This window comes from Neomonachus schauinslandi, chromosome 9, assembly GCF_002201575.2.
Source record: "Neomonachus schauinslandi chromosome 9, ASM220157v2, whole genome shotgun sequence".
Taxonomy (NCBI): domain Eukaryota; kingdom Metazoa; phylum Chordata; class Mammalia; order Carnivora; family Phocidae; genus Neomonachus; species Neomonachus schauinslandi.
Window position 1 is genome coordinate 85,026,841 of NC_058411.1, and position 23,510 is coordinate 85,050,350.

At 33.8% G+C, this 23,510-nt stretch overlaps 1 protein-coding gene across 2 annotated transcripts in view; it reads left to right on the forward strand.

Annotated features, from left to right (window-relative positions):
* Positions 1-22,671, forward strand: part of CTDSPL2 (CTD small phosphatase like 2) — a 75,225-nt gene extending 52,554 nt beyond the window's left edge. For both annotated transcript variants that reach the window (XM_021695291.2, XM_021695292.2), the window contains exons 6-13: positions 3,004-3,082; positions 3,353-3,464; positions 5,634-5,720; positions 16,218-16,280; positions 16,385-16,464; positions 19,470-19,596; positions 21,113-21,208; positions 21,850-22,671. In XM_021695291.2, coding sequence (XP_021550966.1) covers positions 3,004-3,082; positions 3,353-3,464; positions 5,634-5,720; positions 16,218-16,280; positions 16,385-16,464; positions 19,470-19,596; positions 21,113-21,208; positions 21,850-21,915 — 710 coding nt within the window. In that variant the 3' untranslated portion in view covers positions 21,916-22,671. The remainder of the gene's footprint in view (positions 1-3,003; positions 3,083-3,352; positions 3,465-5,633; positions 5,721-16,217; positions 16,281-16,384; positions 16,465-19,469; positions 19,597-21,112; positions 21,209-21,849) is intronic.
* Positions 22,672-23,510: the final 839 nt, after the last annotated feature.

Consider the following 23,510-nt stretch of genomic DNA (forward strand, 5'->3'; position numbering starts at 1 on the left):
AGAGGGAGAAGCAGACTCCTTACTGAGCAGGGAACCCAATGCGGGACTCGATCCCAGGACCCTGGGATCATGACCTGAGCTGAAGGCAGACGCTTAACCGACTGAGCCACGCAGGCGCCCTATAATGTTATATTTTAAGAATAATACTGAATCTGTCAAATCAACATGGATTATGTACATAGTTCATTCTTGGGCAGATAAGATTTGCAAAGGAATCTACTCTTCACCTGTCATTTTATGCTCATTCCTTGCCAGTGTTTGGGCGTATAGACCAAGTCCAGGGCTTTGGACCTCTTGTTTGATGTTTGTTCTGTATTTTTGTGCTGCTGTATAATCCTCTGTATTTATTTTTTTTCTGACAACTGTGAAGATGGAGAAGGGATTTCTATAGCATTAATGGTTTTTGGGGGGTGGGGAGTAAAATTTACTCCAGTTGTCTCATTCATTCATTTATTTCCTTAACTTTTATTGAACACCTATTTTCTGTGATGGACGTTATTTATAAAGATGAATAAGATAAATGCTCCTTGACCCTGAAGAGTACATTATCTAATTGATCAGCCAGGTAATCACAAAAATTACTGTACAGTGTGGTGAGTGCTATTAGAAATAAATGTGCAGAATGATGAGGTGGCACATTGCATTCACTCTGGATCATGAGAGGATAGAAGTAAAATTTTTGCTGATCTTAAAAGATGAGTATGAGTGACAAAGGTTATTACTTTTCCTTAACTTCAAGAACCTAGCCAAAGAGAACAAGAAGGAAGGAGGATGGCTCTGTCATTTACTTAGCTTTGTGACTTTAGACAGCTTACTTAAGCTCTCTGAGATGACTCTCTGACCTTTAAAAGGGAAATAATTCAGGGTTATGAAAGCTAAATGGGATGAAATAAGAAAAATGCTTAGCATGAAGGCACTCACATACTGCTTCCTTTCCCCCTTTCTCTGAAGTTAATAGGAATTTGAAACAAGTAGTTAGAAGATATATTTTTCCATTACCCCTTGTGCTAATGAACTGTTATTGGCATGAAATTACAGATGGACAAAAATTATGTTTTACCTCTGTTGTCATTCACTTAATATACATACTATGTTACAAGGTAATACATACATAAAGAATTATTACATGATAGGGGCGCCTGGGTGGCTTAGTCGGTTAAGTGTCCGACTCTTGGTTTAGGCTCAGGTCATGATCTCAGGGTCATGAGATGGAGCCCCATGTCAGGCTCTACGCTCACTGCAGAGTCTGCTTGAGATTCTCTCCCTTTTCTTCTCCCTCCCTCTTTGCCTCTTTCCCCACTCATGCATGCACTCAGTCTCTGTCTCTCTAAAATAAATAAAATCATTTTAAAAAGAATTAATACATGGTAATAGCAAGAAATATTTGTTTTTTTTCCTTTGACTATTATCCACCAATATTCCATTCCTATAGACAGATTATAGCAGTTTTAGTGAGTTCCACTGTCTTAGTCCTTTTGGGCTGCAATAACAAATTACCACAGACTAGGTGGCATATACACAGCAGAAATTTATTTCTCATGGTTTAGGAGGTTGGGAAATCCAAGATCAAAGCACCAAGCAGATTCATTACCTGGTGAGAGCCTGCTTTCTGGTTCATAAACAATTATTTTCTCATGCACCCTTACATGGCAGAAGCTATGTGAACTGTCTGGAGGCTCTTTTATAAGGGCACTAATCCCATTCATGAGGGCTCCACCCTCATGACCTAATGACCTCATGACATCCTAAAGTCTCCACCTCTAAATACCATTTTGTGGGGACACAAACATTCAGTCTCTGGCATCCATCTTGAACTTTTAGCTCTGAGACATTACCTCTAACTTAGAATTTTACCTTTTGTCCTTTCCTTGAATTTAAGTTATAATTATTGTCTTAGAAAATTCCCAGTATAATTTTTTTTTTTTAAGTTTTTTGTTTATTTAAGTAATCTCTGCACCCAACATGGGGCTTGAACTCCTGACCCTGAGATCCAGAGTCACATGCTCTTCCGACTAAGCCAGCCAGGCTCCCCTCCCAGCATTATTTCTAATGCTCTATCATTTGATAGAATTTTAGCTTAAATGTAGGATGGACCATTTATCATGGAATAGAGAATTACTTCATGATTATTTTTAGGTTGCTTGTAAATTAGAAGTAAAATAAGGCCTCTTCTAAAGCAATGGTTTCTATATAAAGCAGCATTTTTTAACTTTTTAAAAGATTTTAGACAGCCTCGAGATTCCTGTAAAAATGTACATACAACATTTTTTCATAAGTCTTCAGGGGGTTTCATGAACCTCTTAAAGAGCGTTCGTAGATCTCAGGTTAAAAACTACCTCTCGGTCTAAGGTCAGCACAGATATATATTGACTGCTTGTATATGTATGTACAAGGTACTTTGCAAAGTGTCACTGCTTACAAGAGCCCCGTGAAATTTTTATGTTTATACATATAACACCATGCAGTTAGAAATTGAAATTTCATGGAGTGTATGATTCTGGTAATAAGTAGTAAATTTTCTCTTTGCTGTGAGGGATTTTAATTCTGCCAGCTATGATCTAGCTTGCTATTTTATCTATAATGGCAGTTTTTTTCCTTTGGATCTGGAGTTAGATCTGTGTATTAATAAATTTGCTATGCAATACTGTTTGTAAGTTATTTCTGTCATTTCTTTCTTTCTTTTTTTTTTTTTTTTAAGATTTTTATTTATTTATTTGAGAGAGAATGAGATAGAGAGAGAGCATGAGAGGGGGGAGGGTCAGAGGGAGAAGCAGACTCCCTGCTGAGCAAGGAGCCTGATGCGGGACTCGATCCTGGGACTCCGGGATCATGACCTGAGCCGAAGGCAGTCGCTTAACCAACTGAGCCACCCAGGCGCCCTATTTCTGTCATTTCTTGAACCTAAAATACACAGGGCTTCAGGAAAATCTTAAATAAAAACGGTAAAAATGTATACTTCATAGTGAGTAAAAGTAACATTTTGTTTTTCATTTTATTAAATAGCACCAGTAACTCCAGATAGTGGTTATTCATCAACTCACGCAGAGGCTACCTATGAAGAAGACTGGGAAGTATTTGACCCGTGAGTTTTTTGTTTTTTTTGTTTTCCTTTCCCTCTTGGAGCAGAATGAAAGATGTGTGGAGGGGTGGCTGAATGGTATATTGGAAAGAACATGTAACTTGTAGGTTACTGAAATATTTTATATTTTCAGTTTTATTTACATTTCATAGGTTTGGTTTACTAGATTAAAAGTGTATTATTTAAAGATTTAAATATGAGCTGAATTTAGTAATATGTCTTATATTTATAAAATGTAGAAATGTTGAGATTTTCTTAAAATTTGATTTGTAGGTATTATTTCATCAAACATGTTCCACCACTGACAGAAGAACAACTAAATAGGAAACCTGCTCTTCCATTGAAAACAAGAAGCACACCAGAATTCTCCCTAGTTTTAGACCTGGTAAGTATATTGTATGTACAGGTAGAGAAAATAAAGGAGTTAAATTTCTTTTTTAAAAACTCTAGCCCAAAATACCTGAGAGGATAAAAGTGAACGTAAAAAGTCTTACACATTTACTAAACATATCTTAGATGTTCTGAAATGTTTTTATTTGAAGCATAGTCCAATGCCAAGGTCCTCAGTTTGATTGGTATCAGGTACTCTTTGAAAATAAATTAGGCTTTCATTTTTGTATTTAAATTAGTTCTTTCCCCCATATTTCTGAGATCCTTGCAATTTTTTTTTTTTTAATTTCCTGATAAATTCTATTTCATTTCATGCTTAGATTTTGCCTTTTGGGGGGGCGGTGTCAGGATTATATTTCCTTGAAGAACCAAATATTATTTGGGTCCCAATGAATTAACCTTATGCAAGATTATAGCCCTTTTTCTCTTCTTATTTTTGTGCAGTATCTAATACCAATAACTTTATTAATAGACTCCCAAAAACATGATCTCTTAATGCTAATAAAACCTTTAATATGCTCTCTTGATGTGTTAAAAATTTATGTTTTAGGGTACCAGAAGTGCTTTGAGAACTGAACACCTACCTATTATATAATATTGGGAAGCATTTTATTATTTAGCCTTTGTTACTCGTATCCTGTAATTGGAAATGTGGTTTATTTCTCATAAAATTTTTTTCTTGAGGGAAAGTTTATTATTTTAAATCTTAACTAGCATGTATAGTTCTTTTTTGAGAGTTCAGCACCTTAGCTTTTGTCTAGCCAGAGAGATGTAAGAGAGGTCTCCAGAGGTCCTAAGTATTAGTTATTTATTAGAGGATAAGTAGCAAGAGAAAAATTTTGAAACTGATCATGAGTAGTGTAGATTTGATGTGCAAGTTAGTGGAGAAACTGAAAAAGAGATTTTGCTAGATTTTTGTGTTAGGAGTTGATGTGGTCATGATAGCAAGCTTGACCATACAATTTTTAATGCAATGTGGAGGCAAACAGAAAAGATAGGATTTGGCTGAGCATAAACGAGTAATTTTATAGAAATAAATGAAGAATGATCAAAATTTAGATAGTCTATAGATGAAGAAGTAGCAGAATTAGTTATGATTCAGTTGAAGCAAAGAGGGTACCTTTTTTTAGATGCTAAGACAATACCTTGAAATGTGTAGACTGATATGCTATTAAAAGAAAATGAGGCATATCTAGAGTATTTTTTGCTCTTTGCCTCCCCAGAGTTAACTTTAGGTTAAAAGAAACACTCCAGCTAATAAGATGTGGAATCACAAGGTATGAACATTTGTGTTTCATTTTAATTCATTGTAAATGCATTGGAAAATTTTGGGGTTAGTCATTGGCAGCTTTTTTTTTTTTAAAAAGTGTTTTATCACTTACTACAAATAGAACTGTTTTTTAATCATTCAGTATTTAAGAAATATAAATATTTGCACATATCTTAGATGGAATGATCCTCACCTTCTTATCCTCTTAAAAAACAGGGTTTGGTAATCAAAAATGACAAGTCTTCATTGACTGCTAATTTAGTTAAATGTTTTTGTCTCAAACATATTCAACAGATACTAAGGCATCCATTTTACAAAATAAAAAACTTCATAAAACTTTAAAGGATAAGGAGCTATGTGAATAGAATATATGTATTCTTAAAAATAATTAGATTCTAAACTTCCATTTGCTAATTGTTAAATAAAAGGAGCTTATATTTATTTTATCAAAGTTGGCAACTGCAGAACTCAGAACACTGGTTCTCAGACTTGAGCATGCATCGGGATCACCTAAAGGGCTTATTAAAATATAGATTGCTGAGCTCCTTTTTTCTTCATCCCCTTTGGAGTTTTTGAATTATCACAAGTGGAGCTGGAGGATTCACATTTCTAACTAGTTAAAATTTTGCATTTCTAACTAGTTATTTATTTGCATTTCTAACCCAGATGATGCTCATGCTACTTGTTGGTCCAGGAACCATACCTGAGAACCAGTGGCTTAGAAAATTCTATTCCACATTGCCATGCCACATAGAGGAATGTATGATAAATGTAAAATTCCACATATGAATGAGTGTTTTCATAAATGTTTCTGGTGGTCATGGGTACATAAAATTATCATTTGAAATTTCTTTTAATATCTTGGTTCATTCGGTGTGTGCTTTTTATTTTAAGGATGAAACACTAGTACACTGTAGTCTAAATGAGCTAGAAGATGCAGCACTTACTTTTCCAGTCCTTTTCCAAGATGTCATTTATCAGGTAATTAAAAACAATTTTTAACTTGATTTTTAGCCTGTTAGATAATGTCCTGAACCAAGAAATCTTTTGTAATTTTATTTGTGTGTGTAAAGTTTAATGTGTTTTTTCCTAATGGATTTCATCAATATATTACTGATTTATTAACCCAAAGTAGCATCATGCTAAATAATTACATAAAACATTAAATGTTACCCAAAAATGTCAACTTTTTTAACCCAGTGATCTCTGCTAGTTTCATAATCTGTTTGCCAGCAGGTGGAGGCAGGAGCACTGACATTATAGATCCCCAAGAAGAACTTGCCAGGTTAACACCTGGTGTTTTGCTTTTTGTGTTTTTTTTTCCCCCAAAAAATCCAGTTAGTATAAAGAAAACTCATTCCTTGTTGGTCATTTTTATTTCCTTTTGTAGTAATATGGCCTGTAGATTGCAGTTTGGTATATCTACTTTATATTAATCACAGAATTCCAGGACACTTCCGCTTATTGCTTTAAAAATCTGGGTAAAAGCATTTCTCCCTCATCTGTGTTGATGGACAAGTAACCATGCAAAATGCAAAGATCATTTACATTTCACTGTAAATTATGTGTGTTGGCCATAGTTTTTTCTTTATGTTTGAGATTTTCCTATCATAAAATTTCAATTAATTTATATGAATACACTTTGAAAATTGCAAAGTGCCTTTCTGTGTTGGTGGTGGTTACTTAATTAGCATTACCTTCATACATAGCAGTTGTTGAAGGGTTGGGAAAGGGTCAAAAAGTTTGTTCTTTGTCAAGAGGAAGCCAACTCAAGGATTAAATAAAGCCACAGAACATTTACTGTGTGAATGATGGAAAGGTGTTCATGGTTGGTTGTGCTCTTAATAGGCAGTTAGAATATGGTATAGTTTTCTTGGCACATGATAGTTACTGTCTTTTGGGGATCAAAAAATTTCAGAGTTAAATAGAAGTTTGTGGTTCAGGATCTGCTTTACCTACTTTATGAGTCGTAAGAGAATTTATTTTAGCAATTCTTGTTAGTTCTGGTTTAACCTAGATAGGCATTGTAGGCATGCTAATATTTGAATACTATATTCATTTCCCTTCTATGGAGGCTTATTTTAGTTCTGGCTTTTGATTAGAGAATGAGCAAAATATACATAAAAATAAAGGATTGTAAGATTTTTGTATTTTTTAACTGGATATTATTTGGCTTAAGGTAATCTCTTTTCTTAATAAGACCTTTTTTGCCAAATGGGTTCTTTTTTAGTTCACATCAAGGACAGGAGGCTTGTGGCAATTATAAATAGTATAGCAATATCTTAGTTCTCTCTTTTTAGCTTGATAACCTTGGTTTTTGTTCAAAATTGCATTCAGGCTTTGAATTTGGAAAGTTGTTATTTGAAAAATATTAAATAATTATTTTGGAATGACTTTTCTTAAGCTTTCAGATTTGAAATTTGTTTCTTGCGGATAGTTTTGGTTTGTTTATGTGATTTTTAATAGTTAAGAAACTTGGAAAGTAGTTGAGTTTGATTCTTCCCTTTCATGAGCATTTCTTTTTATTGTGACCATAAAATTGAATTTTTTCTTGCTTCCACCATTTCTGCCTTAATTCTCTTCTTTCTTTTTTTTTTTTTTGTAAAGTTCTTATTATTTTTATGTGGATCTGGATAGTTATCTTATTTTGAATAAAAGTCTTGTAGCAGTGCATACAATTAATACTTATAAAAACCATATATGTACTGCATCTATCTTTGGAATTCAAAGAACTCTTTTTCTTATATATTCTGAGTTACACTTTCTGAAACTGAAAAATAAATTATCTAGCCTAAATTAGGAGCAGTGAGCAGGAAGTTTGAATCTTATAAGTTACAGAGACGATTGCATTTTATTATTATGATTTATTAGTTACTACATCATGTACAGAGTTTAGTCCCCCTTCAGTAAATTTTTGAGGATGTCCATAGTTAATATTCAGTATAATCCCTTGGATTTCTGGTTTTGGCATAGCCATTCTGTCTGCTTTTTTAAAAAGAATTTTGAAGAAATCTTGGGTTAGGGTTCCCCTAGTTTTCAGACCAGCAAGCTCCCTTTAAACAGGGAATGATGTCTTTTAAACTTTCAGTGGTGTTGTCTCCATCTACTGGCAAAGAAGAAATATACACAAGGGTCTGAGATGATCTAAGAGATTTTGGAGAAACCACATTATTAGGTAAGATGTAACTTACATATTTAACCACTGCAATATAATGTGGCCCACTTAAAAGGTAGAAACCTGTAAAATACTGTATATACTCTTAAAAAATAATTTATTGAGGTGAAATTCACAACATAAAATAAACCATTTTTAAGTGAACCATTCCATGGCATTTATCTATATACTCTCGAATCTGTCAGTTCCATAGCATTTACATAGCATAGTGTATACTCTTAAAAATAAACTGGTAATATTAAGGTAGGATCAGATTCTTCATCTGAATCAACACCAAGTGTCCTCCTGGGACTTATTTTAGTTTCTTTTTGTGGTAAGTTTGTTATGGTTGACCTATATTTCTACTTGTTATTTTTGTTTCTTTCAAACAATTTAAAGTGTAAATTGTTTTACGTATGTTTTAATAATCATCTATATTAGGGGTTGGCAAACATTTTCCTGAAAAGGGCCAGTTTTTATTATTTTAGGTTCTGCAGTCTCTGTTCCAAATACTTTTTCTACCATTGTAGCATGAAAGTAGTCATAGACAGTAAGTACATAATCAAATAAGTGTGGCTGTGTCCCAGTAAAACTTTATTTACAAAAATAAGTGACAGTTTGTATTTGACCCACATGCCATAGTTTGCTGACCTTTGGTGTAATAATTATGAGAGTATATACAGTAAATTTACATACTCAAATTCTAAGTGGAAGTAAGTAATAAAATGTTCATCAAAACTCTTATTAATATATAGAGAAATTTAAAACTGGATCCACTATAACCTGGTTGTGGGCTTTCTTAGTTTTTTCAGATGAAAGTTTAAGGGAAATTTAAGATGACCACTACTCACATTTAAAGATTGCCTGACTAATGGTATATACTCTCCTTTTGATTGATAAGTAGGACTCACTCAATGCAGGTGTCAGAATTTTTGAGCAGGTCGATTATTCAAGCCTCAATTTAGTACATTGAGTGTATTTGAATTCCATTTCTCTGGGGGATAAAAAACCCTAAAAGACACAATCAAATTAAAATTTGATACATGTTACTACTGACACTATATGGATAGACAGATTGTAGTTTGTGTAGTTGGAGAGAAAAAGTCATTCGAAATAACTGAGTTTTTAAAGTGAGGGTATGGCACTCACAAAGGCAAAAGTAATGGATTTTTGTTTGAATGGGTCTTTTTTTTTCCCCTTTAAATTGGTTGTTTTTCCATATTATTTTATAGTTAGTTATTGGGAAAACATATTTATTCATAGAATGGTGCAAATGCATTTGATATCTGAAAAAACAAGTGCATGATCAGTTCCAATGCACATATTTAATCTTTATATTTAGCTTATATTGACACATTGTCAGGAAATCCATCTCGTGGTGTTACTCAGTTAAGAGGTCTCCACTGTATTTAGTTTCTGTTCCTGCAGATCCACCAATTCAAGACTCTAGGTCATCTCACTCCCTCTTCCATCCAGAAGATGACTTCTATCCACAAGCAGGACTGAATCAAAAGACAGATTTTTCACTTAGCTCTTGAGCTGAACCACCTCCTCAATGACCTTCCTCTATCTCCATCAAGAACTGGAGCTCAGTTTTTTGAAGATGTAATAGAGCTACTCAGCCCAAACGTGGCTAATTGAAGACAAAAAGAAGATGCCTCATATGTTTCACCACAGTACAGCCAAACGTAACTGTGCTGTCCAACTCCTCATTCTGTAAAGTATGGCAGGGGCATCTGATTTTTGACTCTGTTCACCAATAAGACTTTAGCCAGTCAGTGGCTTTCTGAAGATCAGTAAAATCATCAAACTTTGGGTCAGCTGTCCAGAAATCAGATTGTGGTAAGCACTCAAGGAGAGATAGGTTCCATAGGGAGCTACTTGCTAAAGGGTGCTTTGTTTTTATTAGTGGAGGTTGCTTTTATGGGAAAAGTTGGGGGGAGAGGTGGGTGGGAAATCATGTTAGCAAAGCTCCACCTCTTCCCCATTACTGTAGTTTGTTTGTTTTCTGGGAACCTTATAGCCTAGGATAATTTTCACAAGGATCTCATATATTTTGTACTACAGAACAAGAGGAATAGAGGGTCAGTGGCTTCTTTCTCCTCTCTATAGTCTTTCTTAGAAAAGTCACCATTATTTTTGCTTCATGAAGAAAAAGCAATCATGTAAATGAAGAGCTTTGTAGTAAATATCTAATCAAATTTTTCCTTCTCTCAGGCTCTGACTTAAATTGATACTAACCAAGAGGCATTTTGTTTTGACCTTCATAAAGCATAATTTTTGTTGTACAAAAGTAGTATGTATAATTGTGCCTTAAATAAAACATTTGGGGTCGTGGACACTTAGTTTTGAGGATTAATGTAATATTTTAGCTGGTAGGGAACAATATTTTGATAATTGTAGGTTAATATTAAAAAGTAATTTTAAAGGAACTTTCCTATCCTTATTAGTAAGTATAGTTAGTCATTGGTACTAATTTTTTCATTGTAATTATTCATTATTGATTTTTAAGGTTAAAAAAAGGAAGAGCTGAAACCTATAGTTATATGCTTCTCAAAGATGATAAAATGTATTTCATGAGGAATTCTTTGTATTCTTTTAAATGTATCTTAAAATTAGAGGCAGTTCGGGCGCCTGGGTGGCTCAGTTGGTTAAGCGACTGCCTTCGGCTCAGGTCATGATCCTGGAGTCCCGGGATCGAGTCCTGCATCGGGCTCCCTGCTCGGCAGGGAGCCTGCTTCTCCCTCTGACCCTCCCCCCTCTCATGTGCTCTCTGTCTCTCTCATTCTCTCTGTCTCAAATAAATAAATAAAATCTTTAAAAAAAAAAAAAAAATTAGAGGCAGTTCATTTTAAAAATGCATGGAAAATTCTTGTTCAATAGCTAAAAAGGTTTTGCAAATTTAGGAGAGGTGACAGTTGATTACTAAGCATATTAAATTGTTTAGACAGTTTAGAATTTGTTTTTAAAGGCAGCATTTTTTGTTCTACTAAAATGACCTTTTTTTTTCTTTTAAAATGACTAAATTTTATGTAAATAAAAACACAGCAATAGCTTATTTATACACACAAACATATATGCACACATATTTAAATAAACAATATATATAATGGCCAATTTTTATTTGAAGATTTTGCTTCGTTGCCAACTCATCTATATGAATACCATAAGCTTCACTTTATCCCATGTAGACTCTATAGGAAAATCCCTTTTCAAATTTATTTCTATTTAGTATAATGTTTTGCAGAATCTTTTAGTTTGGGGGTTTTTGTTTTTATTATTTTTTATTTTGATGTTTTAGTATTTACCTATTCATTTCCAGAATTGGTCTGCCTACAAATACTATACCAGCAGCCATCTACTTGTTGGGACTGTGTTAAGCAAGGGATGTTACTATAATGTCACCCAGTGGGTTATGAAGTTGAGGTCTCCACAGGGCCTACCTGAGCAACCCTCTTCTATAAAGAGGATTTAGGTTCCATCTCTGTGCTCTAGTATTGATGCTAAGAAAATGTTAACTAAGTTAAATAGTTAAGCTATCAGCTGATGCAATTCATGATTTAAAAGTATAGACTGCTGCTGTACAGCTTTCTCTTTGAGTTGAGGTTACCCAGTTCTGCCCCATAGAATCATACTTATTCCCGCTATTCTCCTTATGACTGAGTACTTTTAAATAATAAGGTGGATAGTAATAATAGTTGGCAGTCTCAGTGTGCCAGGCACTCTTCTAGGTGCTTTACATGTATTAACTTATTTAATCCTCACAACAACCCTATGAGGTAGGTATTGTTATTTTACCCATTTTATAAATGAGGAGACAAAGGTGTACAGAAGGGTTAACAAATGGGCAGAGTAAGTGTCTACGAATGGTTAGATTTTTCAGTTATTTGTAGCATCTCATTCTTCACATTCCCCAGCTTTGTTGGTTTTCTACAGCTTTAAAGTCTTACTGCTAATTAAATAAATAGCATTTACCAGTCATCTTTTTATTTAAAGATGCCATACTCTTAAGTAGGTGAGTCCCACTGAATTGACTGTTTTTTGTTTTGTTTTGAACCTGTATCAGTATGGGGCACCTGGCTGGCTCAGATGTGGAGCATGCCACTCTTGATCTTGGGGTCATGAGTTTGAGTCCCATGTTCGGCATAGAGATTACTTCAAAAAAGTTAAAAATTAAAACAATTTAAGAAGCTTTATCAGTATAGCAATAAATTCAGAGGATATCATGGAAAAATTTTTAATAAGATGTTTCTTTTTGGATATGTTAAGGTTATATTATCTGTGCTTACAACCATTTAGAAGTATTTTTCCTTAGGGGCACCTAGGTGGCTCAGTCCATTAAGTGTCCGCTTAAGCATCCAACTCTTGGTTTCAGCTCAGGTCATGATCTCGTGGTCCTGGGATCAAGCCCCGCATCAGGGTCCATGCTCAGCGCAGAGTCTGCTCAAGATTCTCTCTCTCTCTGCCTCTTCCCCTACTCGAGCTCTCTCTCTAAAATAAAATAAATCTTTTTTTTAAAAAAGACATATTTGGGCGCCTGGGTGGCTCAGTTGGTTAAGCGACTGCCTTCGGCTCAGGTCATGATCCTGGAGTCCTGGGATCAAGTCCCACGTCGGGCTCCCTGCTCAGCAGGGAGTCTGCCTCTCTCTCTGACCCTCCCCCCTCTCATGCTCTCTATCTCATTCTCTCTCTCAAATAAATAAATAAAATCTTTTAAAAAATAAAAATAAAAAAGACATATTTTTCCTTAAAAGATTTACATGTAAGGAATTTTTTTCTTCTTCACTTGCCCACAAAGTGATGGCTGCTTTGGGTGTTTTCTTCTTCTTCTCCCTCTCCTCCTCCTCTTTCTTTTTTTAGTCATGCTGTTAAAGTTATCTATGAAATTAGATAAGGTTTGGTAAACTAATAGAAATTATTCAGTTTATATAGCTTGACACTGCATACTTAGTCATGAATTTGAACTTAGACTATCACAAAATATAATCAATTTATAACTAGATTGTTATTTTGGTGGCTACTTTTGTTAAATCTAGTTTTGCTTACCATTTATGGCCTGGTTGGACTGTGTATATACACAATTATAGGCTGTTCTCGTTGTCTTAATACCGAAGAAAGTATAGGCTATCAGGTATTGTTTATATGAAGGACTGTTGATGTACTGTTAATGTAATGTTTTATTATATATTTTTCTATGTAAAATTTAAACTTTAGCAAAATCAGTCCACAACAGATTATATACAAGATTAGTTCCATTATCACTATTTTGCATGTATTATTCTAGTAGATTTTATTTTTAAAGTTTTGTATTTTGAACATATTCATAAATCTGTATCTTTGCATAGTAGTCAATCCTATTTAAGACGTATCTTTGGGTATGGTATTTTTATATAATTGTTTCTTTATAGCATTCTGCATTTGGCTTTTTCAAAAGGTATGTTGTTCAGTGATGGAAGATTAAAATTTTGTAAAGAGAAGTTTGAAGAAGGATGGTTAGTGAAATACTAAGTAGAGAAAGAACATGGAAAATAGGAAATTGGCAGCTCAGGACAGGAATCTTTGTGATGAGCAAGTTAGGAGAAGATAAATGTAGTTAAAAGCATCTGTGGAATAGATTTGGAAGCATTCTGGAATGCCTCTGTGCATTTGTTTATTTCTGTATCTCTGTGACCCCACACAATAAGTGATTGTTGTCTCTTTGTATTACACATATCTTACAACTGTTTCCTGTTTCCTACTAAACAGTACTTAGTGTTTGACTTCCATAGATTTCTGCTTTAATATATCCATCCAAATGACTTAGATCCTGCTGGCCTTGTGTCTCAATTTCTATTTTTCTCTGAGATTTTGCCTTTGTAGCACAAAGCAGAACTTCCACCCCTACTCACTGTTACCTTGTATCTTTCTATATTCTTTTTTTTCCCCCACTAACCACCTTAGTTTCTGTGTATATATTTTAATACAGAAACACCTTCCTGTTCAAATGGTGAATCTGTTTTTGAGGATAGGAACTTCTATAGCTAACAATTCTATTCTCATGGTAAGGAAACAGCCTAGCAATATATTCCCCCATCTTTAGTGCCACCTTTCATCCCCTGTAAACAAGGACATTTTTGAAAGTAATGTCAAATTTTAAGATGTGTTTTTATATTAAGAATGGTGACAGTAGTAGAATGTATAATGAAGTTATAGTTTTGACTTAATCTGAAGTCATGTGTAAGAAGTTGGAAATGTCACCTTTGTACGGTGTTCGCCTTCCTATGCTTGGATAATATTGTTTACACAGAAGTTTCCTCTAAAATGGAAGTATGTTAGGGTTCAGAGGAAACAAATCCCAAATAACAGGGACCTTACTTAGCTTACTTTAGAGTATGGAGCAAGTGATAACAGATATTGAGAACAAATGAAATAATTTATATAAATGCAAAAATAAAGTATTTTGGTTATTATAAATGCATGATTAACTTTCTTAGGAACAAACAAAAGGCTTTGATGGTTCATAGTTCATCATCCTTGAGATGAGGTCACTGGAAAGAAGTATTGACTAAATTGATGTTTTTTTTCTTAATCATCACAAATCTATTTTTGAAAAGACCCATAGTTAATAAAAATGTTCTTTCCAGTTAAGGCAGTAGTAATATATCTGAAATCTGTCAGTTACTTGGGTTGGCCACAAAGTGGTACCAAATGTTTTTAGGATGAAAAATGTTAAAATTAATTAGAAGAGCAGCTCTAGTTAAATTTCTTGTGCCTTATCCTAAAGATAGTGAATTGATACCAAAGATTTGGTTATTTTTACTTGGTCTAGGGGTAGGGGTAAATGGCTTCACTTTGTTTTTGATTAGTCAAGAAATTGAAATAAAATGCCTAACTAATAGGATTCAAAACAAGTGTACTTTATCATTCTAGCCTGGAGGTAGGGGTAGTGATACTATTAGCAAAGTAACAATTGTTCAAAATTTGTCTTCTACAAATGATTAGTTTTTAAGGAAACTCAGTAGTTGTCCTTGTGTAGTCATATAGGCTTGCTTCTCTTTCTCTGTTTTGTCTATATTGCTTAACTTTGGGTAATTCTATTTCATTTACTCAACAGGTTTTTTTTTTTTTTAATCAAGTATTTACTATATATTTGGCATTGTCTTATGCCCAAAGGGCTCTGGAAACTATAAAGATTGGTAGTACAATGGTCGCTACTTCCTAGAATCCTTTGCATGATTTCCCTGTTCTTCCCTAAAACATTCCCAGAACGAGATTTTTATCATTTTTGTGTGGATGTGTATTAATGACAGAATTAAATTTCATGAGGCCTAGATTTTGAATTTGTTGTTCCTAGTGGTTTTTTTTTTTTTTTTAAATCTGAATCCAGTGAAATCTGGTGCATAGGTCTTCTCTAAATATTTGTTGTTCGTAGTGTTTGAAGTTAATCACTGTTGAGTATAAAGTATAAAATTTTTTTAATAAAATTTTGTCACAAAATGAATATAATTTAAAATCTTCTGTAAATCCATTTTAGTGATTGCTCATGGTTTAGAATTCTGTGCTTTTTGAATTCTAGAGTGTATTACAAGAGCTACATTAAATGTAGGCAAGAAGATAGACACACAGAAATAAAATAATGTATATAAGGCAGTTTTTTGGGTACTGTAGTTTTTCCTGATATTGCCAGTAGGTTTTGATAACTGGTATTTGTTACATTTTCAATCTCAAGTAGCCCAGTAGCGCTAATTTAGATGCCATGTCTGAATCAGTAAATGTAGAACAAGATTGAATTCTGAAAAATTGCAGTTATTTAAACCCACCAATCCAGACATCTCTTTCTTGAACATTATTTATCTTAATAGAGATTTAAAATAAAGGTATTCTTAGCAGGTGATTGTTGAGAAGAAAGTCTGAGTATAGAGGAAGGTCATTGAGACAGGTCAGCTAGAGGTGGACACACAGCCTGCCTAATAATTGGATGGATGCTACCTGGCTGGAAGATGGAGCTGATTGGTGGATCAAAATCTCAAAGGGAAACCTTCCATTTTTAATTTAAATGTTTACTAAAATTATATTCCACGAAGTTCTATTATATTGTATGCTGCCATTTAAATATTAAAAAGTGACATCACCAATGATTATCATTACCCTGCCAAAAGATTGTTGTAAGTGATTTTGGGTTTATGAAATATATTTGGTTGAGTGGTACTTAGTGTACTTTTCTGTGAACTTTAAAATATGAGCTTCTTAATTATATTTAAAGTTAGAACACAACATCTCTTATAAATAAGTTGTTTCTCTTCTATATGTCTATTTACTGAAGCCTGTCTTTGTTATTTCTTCAGGTTTACGTGAGATTAAGACCATTCTTCAGGGAATTCCTGGAACGAATGTCTCAGATGTATGAGGTAAACATGCTTAAGCTAATTACATAAGTATTTTTATTTTATTCAATATAGTACCCATATTTAGATCATGTATAATGATTACTTCTTTTCCCCTGAATTTGTAGATCATTCTTTTTACTGCTTCTAAGAAGGTGTATGCAGACAAGTTACTGAACATACTAGACCCTAAAAAGCAACTGGTCAGGTAAATTTAATTAAGAAATAGTGGAAATGTCTGTCACACTGATCTATGAAATTACTATGATTCTATTTAATTCTGATGGCCATTTTCAGTTGGCTGCATATATAGAGATTGGTTGTGTTGAATGGTGAAATGAATTTTTTTAAGCTCCCAAACTCTTTAAGAGTTCCTAATGATATAATTCCAGACAGACGTTCTTTAAAGGATACAAAGGTCAAATGTATATATTCACTCACGGTTCCATCTGTATCCTCACTTCTTTTGGGACTGGGGGGAGATTGGGGGTATGTGGAATTTTTCACTGTGTGCATGATACTTTCACTTCCTTATGTCTCTGAGATAATGCATGTTATGTCACCTTTTTAATGGCATAGAGGAATAAAGGTTAATTTTAACAGGATAAATTAAACTCTTTTGCTTTTTTCAAGAGCAAATTTGTCCTCCATGGAAAGAAAACATTACATGACTCTAATTGGAAATTGCAGTTGGTTTAGTCACTCAAGTTATCCTGATCTGGACTCAGTTCCTTGTGTGTGTCCTGAGCCAGCAGATGCAGTGTGTTCCTGGTTAGGTGGGAGTGCCTTGGGTAATTTTAAAACAGTTTGAAAATTAGTTCCATTATTTCTGTCAAGTGAGATATTAAGACTGCTAGCAGTCTTGCTGCATCCTTTAAGATGCCGGAGTTACTCTTTGATGTTTTTGACCAAGAGCTGTGAGAGATGCCAGAAAAGGCTCATAAAAGCTTTAATAGCTGGGAATTCATTTTCCTGAATACTTTCTTCCATATTTTTTTAGTGGAAAATCCTAATTTCTACTGTTAATAGGACCTTTGTTATTGAGTGGTTGCAACTATGCTAAAAGACTTTTTTCTCATGTCCACACTTAGATTTTCTTTCTTGTAAATAGAACTGTGATTTTTTTTTTTTTAAATCTAAAGGATCAAAATTTGTCCTTGTCACTTTCCATTTTATCTTCCATATAAGCAGGCATCAGATACAAAAATGAAAATGGTGTTTTCTATTCATGAAAGTATAATACATGCTCATTTTACCTAACTTTAACAAAAGTACACAAATGATTTTGCTTTGATGACTTCATTCATTCTGACGATTTCTATTCAGCACCTCCAATGTTCCATGGAACAGTGGTGAGCAATACAAGCCTTTCCCTCTTAGAGCTTTCATTTTACTGGGGGGCAAGTCATAGTCATGGAATTACGATGTTACAGATTAACACCCCTCTTTTAAACTAGTTTTATATAATCTACATATTTGGGAGTTTAAATTTGTTTTATGTAGTTGTATTTGAATCATTTAAAACAGGAAGAACTTTTTGAATAGTATATTGAATTCATTAGAGTGCTTAAGGGAATTATGTTGAAGACAAGGTATACTCAGAAATTCCTATGATCTCTGAATCTCACGAGTCCAAAGGCAAATCTGATGACTGGCAGAAGTAGTTTCTTTCTAAAACTGCAAATACCTGCTACTGACCCTCAGACTCCTGAATAACTGGAGGGGTTTTAGTGTAATTTAATTGAAGTAATCATTAGTATCCACATACATATTCATTTGTCTCCTGTCTTGGGTGAGTTTGCTGCTATTAGGGAAGAAACAGAGTAGTAACTTGCATTATGTGCTGCACCTGCCTCTCTAGTTGCCTCATACATAATGTAAATGTTTATACAAATAAAAATGGAATCTTTTATAGGCCCAACCAGGACTTAAATTCTTTTGTCTGGTCTTAACCTTTTCAAAGTAAGATGGTCTTTAAGCCATACAGAGGTAGATGATCATTTAATGAAAAGTATTCTTTATAAAACGGGAGGAAGAGAACTATTTTTACTACATTTTGTCTGGTTGGAAAACTGTCATCACCACTGGCACTAGTGTTTTTAAGGTTGAGTTTTTTTGTTGTTTTTAGAGCTAAGGCAGATTTTGTTGGTAGAAAATGCCCCTTTCTTGAAATGCCATAATTAAAAATACAGGTATGAGTAGGCCCTAGCTCCTGAAAAATTGTTTAGTGGGATTAAGACACAAGGAAGCCAAACTACCAAATTATTAATGTATGCAAATGGAGCATTTCAAGGTGATCTGTATTAATTATTAGTAATATTCGGAGACTAACATTTTGAGTGCTAAATGAGATGATATAATTATGACAGTATATAAGTATTATTATAAAACCTTTAATAGCTTTTTTAAATGATAACAGCATTTTTCAGTTGAGTATCATTGGTGAAACATCAGTTTACATTTGTAATACTTAAATCAGAATTCATCATTTCATTCAATCCTTGTTTTTTCAAATGATCATATATACACTCACACTAAAATAAAAGAAAGATGGTGTTTGGGAAAAGTGGAAATGATGGAATGTTTTGGCCTCCACACCTTTCTCAAAAAACTATAAGGGAAACTAAAAACATTTTTAAAAATGCCAACACAGAAACATTCCTTCTTATATTTTCTATTCTGGCATGTACAGGGATAGGGAGGCTGTGTGGTCTTCTGGTTAGAGCAAAGGACTGGGAGCCAGGAGGATCCTGGGTTCCAATGCGGGGCTAACCACTGACTTACTGTGTGACCTTGGGCAAGTCACTTGACCTCCTTGTGCCTCAGTCAACCATCTGGAAAATTGGTTAAAAAGCAGGACCTCGCTGACAACCAGATGCTGCATCTGAACTGAGCTTTCCTGGGTAAATAAATTACAAAAACAATTTACAGAGTTTTTAATCCCTCTTTATAATTTAATAATAACATTTGGGGATAAGCCAAAGTTCTTAAAGGCATGGTAATATTTGGTTGTAAGGTTTCAATAATTGCTAACATTTTTTAAAGTAAAACTGTAGCCCAAAGCTTAGGCTCACATTTATAATTGAATTTCCTTGTGAGAGAAAATAATAAGGCTTAAATTGTAAAGCCTATGGTATGTGTATATGTTTCAGTATATGTTGTAATTTTTAGAGATTTTTTTTTTAGTTAATTTGTTTTCGTTTTTATGTTTAGGCATCGGCTTTTCCGTGAACATTGTGTTTGTGTACAAGGAAACTATATAAAGGACTTAAATATCCTTGGAAGAGATCTTTCAAAGACTATAATAATTGACAACTCACCACAAGCCTTTGCATATCAGGTAGGAAGGGAGGGTTGCTAAACAAATTCAGATTGGGAAAAAATATATATAATGAGAACAAATGCTGCCAAACAGAATATGATGGGAGAACAGAATTTTCACTGATGAAATTTCCCTGTTTAGTGTTATCTTTTAGAATTAGAAATGCCAAATTGCTATATTCCTTGTGGAAACTTTTCTTTTAAATGAATTACAACACAGATAAAAATCTGGGTAATAAGTCTAAATAAGAAGGGACTATAAAATATACATCAGTTAATGGTATTCTTAGCAGTTGTTAAGTAATTGTAAACATGTTTGAGAATTATAAATAGCTTAACCATGTTCTGGTATGTTTGCTTTGACATTCTGAAATAACTTCTTAGACTAATTTGTCAATATATTTATACCCTGTGTCAGTATTTCTTTGAAATATAACTTGGGGGTGCCTAGGTGGCTCAGTTGGTTAAGCATCTACTTTCGGCTCAGGGTCCTGGGATCGGGCCCCACGTCCAGCTCCCTGCTCTGTGGGGAGCCTGCTTCTCCCTCTCCCTCAGCCTGCTTCTCCCTCTCCCTCAGCCTGCTGCTCCCCGTGCTTGTGCTCTCTCTCTCTAATAAATAAAGTCTTAAAAAAAAAGGGCCTTTAAAAGAAATATAACTTGGACTAGAAATGAGGCATCCTTGCAAGATCTGTTTTACATTATGAATATGTTCATGTGATAGTTCTGAGATTTCCTTCACAATACATCTGTGCAGAATAGGGATGGTGGAAATTGGGTTGGATGTAGGTAGAACAAGTAAAAAAGTAAAAAGATGAAAAAGGGGAAAACTGCATATGGTATTGAAATATGTTTAATTTAGGTCATTGCTCACATTTTGAAATGTGTTTTTAAGAATTTCATATTGGTTCCTGGATAAAATCATTTCACTTGTCCTCCATCTTAAACACAGTGTTCTGCATAAATGTTAAAGACAACCTAGAGATTATTTACTATAAAACAAATATGGTTTGCATTCTTGTTTCTAGACTCCTCTTCAGTGAAATATCACTGCATCTGTTTGTTACATTAATGCTGTTTCAGGTTATCCTGCTATTTGTTGGGAATAAAACAATGAGATGTGACACAGTCTGTGTGTAAAGTATAGGCTTTCTGGTAGTGTTCTCTTTACATTGGCAGTACCCCTTCATTCACAGTACCTTGCATTGACTAATAGTAGCTATTTCTTGAATCAGGTAATATTTTGAGTTATATTAATGCAAAACTTGTTTCAATGGATCTTTCTTGTTTAGTTTCATATGCACTAGGAAGACATTACGCAGAAAAACCAATTAGGCTTTGATGTATTCCTTAACATCTGTCTCTTGCACTGTGGAGTTGTTGGAATATGACAAGCAATAACTTCGATGGCATTCCTTTTCAGAGGAACTTATATAGATCAGTATTTCTTAAGTATCTGTTTTTTCTCTTTCAAGGTTTTTACAAACTAAGCAAAATGTAAATTAAAAGAGGATTTAATTACTTATTTATCATTTTAGCTATCTAATGGAATCCCTATAGAAAGCTGGTTTATGGATAAAAATGACAATGAACTCCTAAAATTGATTCCGTTTCTGGAGAAGCTTGTAGAACTGGTAAGTAGATCTTAATTTTCTTTCTCTGTTTTGCTTTTGTTGCCTCAACTCTATTGAAATAAACCTTTTTAATTGCTTTATGTGTACTGACATTTTAAGTCAACTTGGTGTGAAATTAGGGCAAAAGTTGAAAAGAATTACAAGCATTTTCTAACCTTGTAAATTATATTAAAATCATGCTTATCAGTATTTAAAAATTTGTAGATTGGGTGTTTTTATTTCATTGGGCTTCTTCTTGCAAGTCCCTAAGTAGTAGTATTAAATTGATTTCACTTTGCTTTCATTGTTGAGGTCTAGAATTCATGCTTATGCTACTAAAACTTTATTCAGGGGTTATTTTTTCCTTATATATAAAGTAGAGTTCAGTGGCTTAACACTTTTGCCTGTCTTTTTGTTTTGCCTCTTAGTGCATAATCATTCTTTACAGAATTAAAACTTGAATGACAGTTCTTTTTTTAAATCTAAATTTAATTCTTAGCTAACTGCGTCTGCATAGTATCTTTGTATTTGGCAAACAAAATAATACAAGTTGTAAAATAAATAGTAGTGTATTTTCTCTGCAAAGGAAAGATGTTCACAATGTTATGAGAGTCATATTTTTGAAATTACATGGCTTTTAAAATGTCTTTTTCTCCACACAGAATGAAGATGTTCGACCTCACATCAGAGACAGATTTCGCTTGCATGATTTGCTGCCCCCAGATTAAGTACAAAGACTTGTCAAATCACTGAAGGGGGAGAGAATGCAGGACCCTTTTGGACTAAGACAAAAACATTGCCATTACTGTTGAAATTTTGCATTTTTGTACCCCGTCTTGCTTTTCTTATCTTTGGTGCCCAATAATAATCAAGGGTTACAGAAAGAGACTTTATCTCAGATTGAATACACACAGTAGGTAGGCTAAAACAGAAGAGTCTTTAGAACTAGTGCAACTCCAGTGAAATTTTTTTATGTACAGGACATCTGCAGTTTATAAAGAATTCTGTTTCTGCCACCAGCAGTTTGACCTGTAGTCACACAGGATTTTATGATAATAACAGAGATGAAAATGGACTTTTATTTTCTCTCTGTTTGGTGCTCTAAGTGGGTTTGTAGCCACTTTTCTGTTACTTTAAGATTCTCATTTCAACAGGAATGGCCAGTAAAAGTTGTTTTATTTTTCCTGTTAAGGTTTATAACCTTTTTACATTTTTGACCTGTATTAGATTAGATTTTCATTATGCATTCCTTTTAGTTGAGGCGCTTCATAGTTTTCTGGAAATAGTCAATTTTTAGTTTTTTATTACACATTTGAATGGCCGTTTTCCTGCTTTGTCTGCCTGCATATTGTATATTTGTTTAAAAATATTCTCTACTTTTAGTCCATGTAAGTTTCATTTAGAAAGACATGCATTTATATTTTGTTTCTGTAATATTCTACTGTAGGTGAAATCTTTTAAAAAAAAAATCAAAGGACTGGGTAGATAAGAATATATGAATGACTAATATTCAAAAGATTTAAACCATTGTGATGGCATGTGTTCCCAAATGGTAATATCTTGCAATGGCACACAGATTTAATGGATAAAGGTATACCTCAGACTTCACTGTGCTCACCAATCTTTGAGGAGAATGAGTTTGGTCACCTGTTGGGCTTGATTTGGTTACTGCTGCCTTTGGTTTTCTCCAGGAATGAAGTATTCAGCACAGTGACTCAGTATTTTTAGTTATTTTGCATGGGCTGGTAGTACCTCTGTTATGCTCTTGGTTACAATCAATTTAAAACTCTGTGTAACAGTCTTGGTACCTTACAGTAGCTATGCATAATCCTGTGGCACAGTAAACTCCCAAGCCACCAATGCAGTTAATATGCTCTCATAGTGGTTTTCTATGCTATATGAAAATAGTCTTCAAGCCTTGGTTCTCTAATGCAGCTACCACAAGAGGTTGATATTTTTATAGTGGTGTGTAATCTCCTTTTCGGGAGGCTTTTTATGGAAGGTAGAATTTGTAAAAGTTAGTATGCTTTGCCTCTCAACTGCATTAACATGCCACAGGCTCAGACTGTTTTTGTGTAAAGGATGTCAAAGAACGGCACTTTTTCTAAAGAGAAGTTTGATATTTTGTATGCTTGTTAAGAAAGTACAGTATTGGAAATTAAAGGTGGACAACTGATAATTGAGGAGTATGTCACTTAATTTTTTATGTATATTACCTGTTTACTTGTACAACTTATTGTACAAATTACATGCAGCTTCATTTTCAAATGAATCCTTAAAATAAGGAAATCTTTTTAGGAAAACATTTAATTTTTGTATTTTT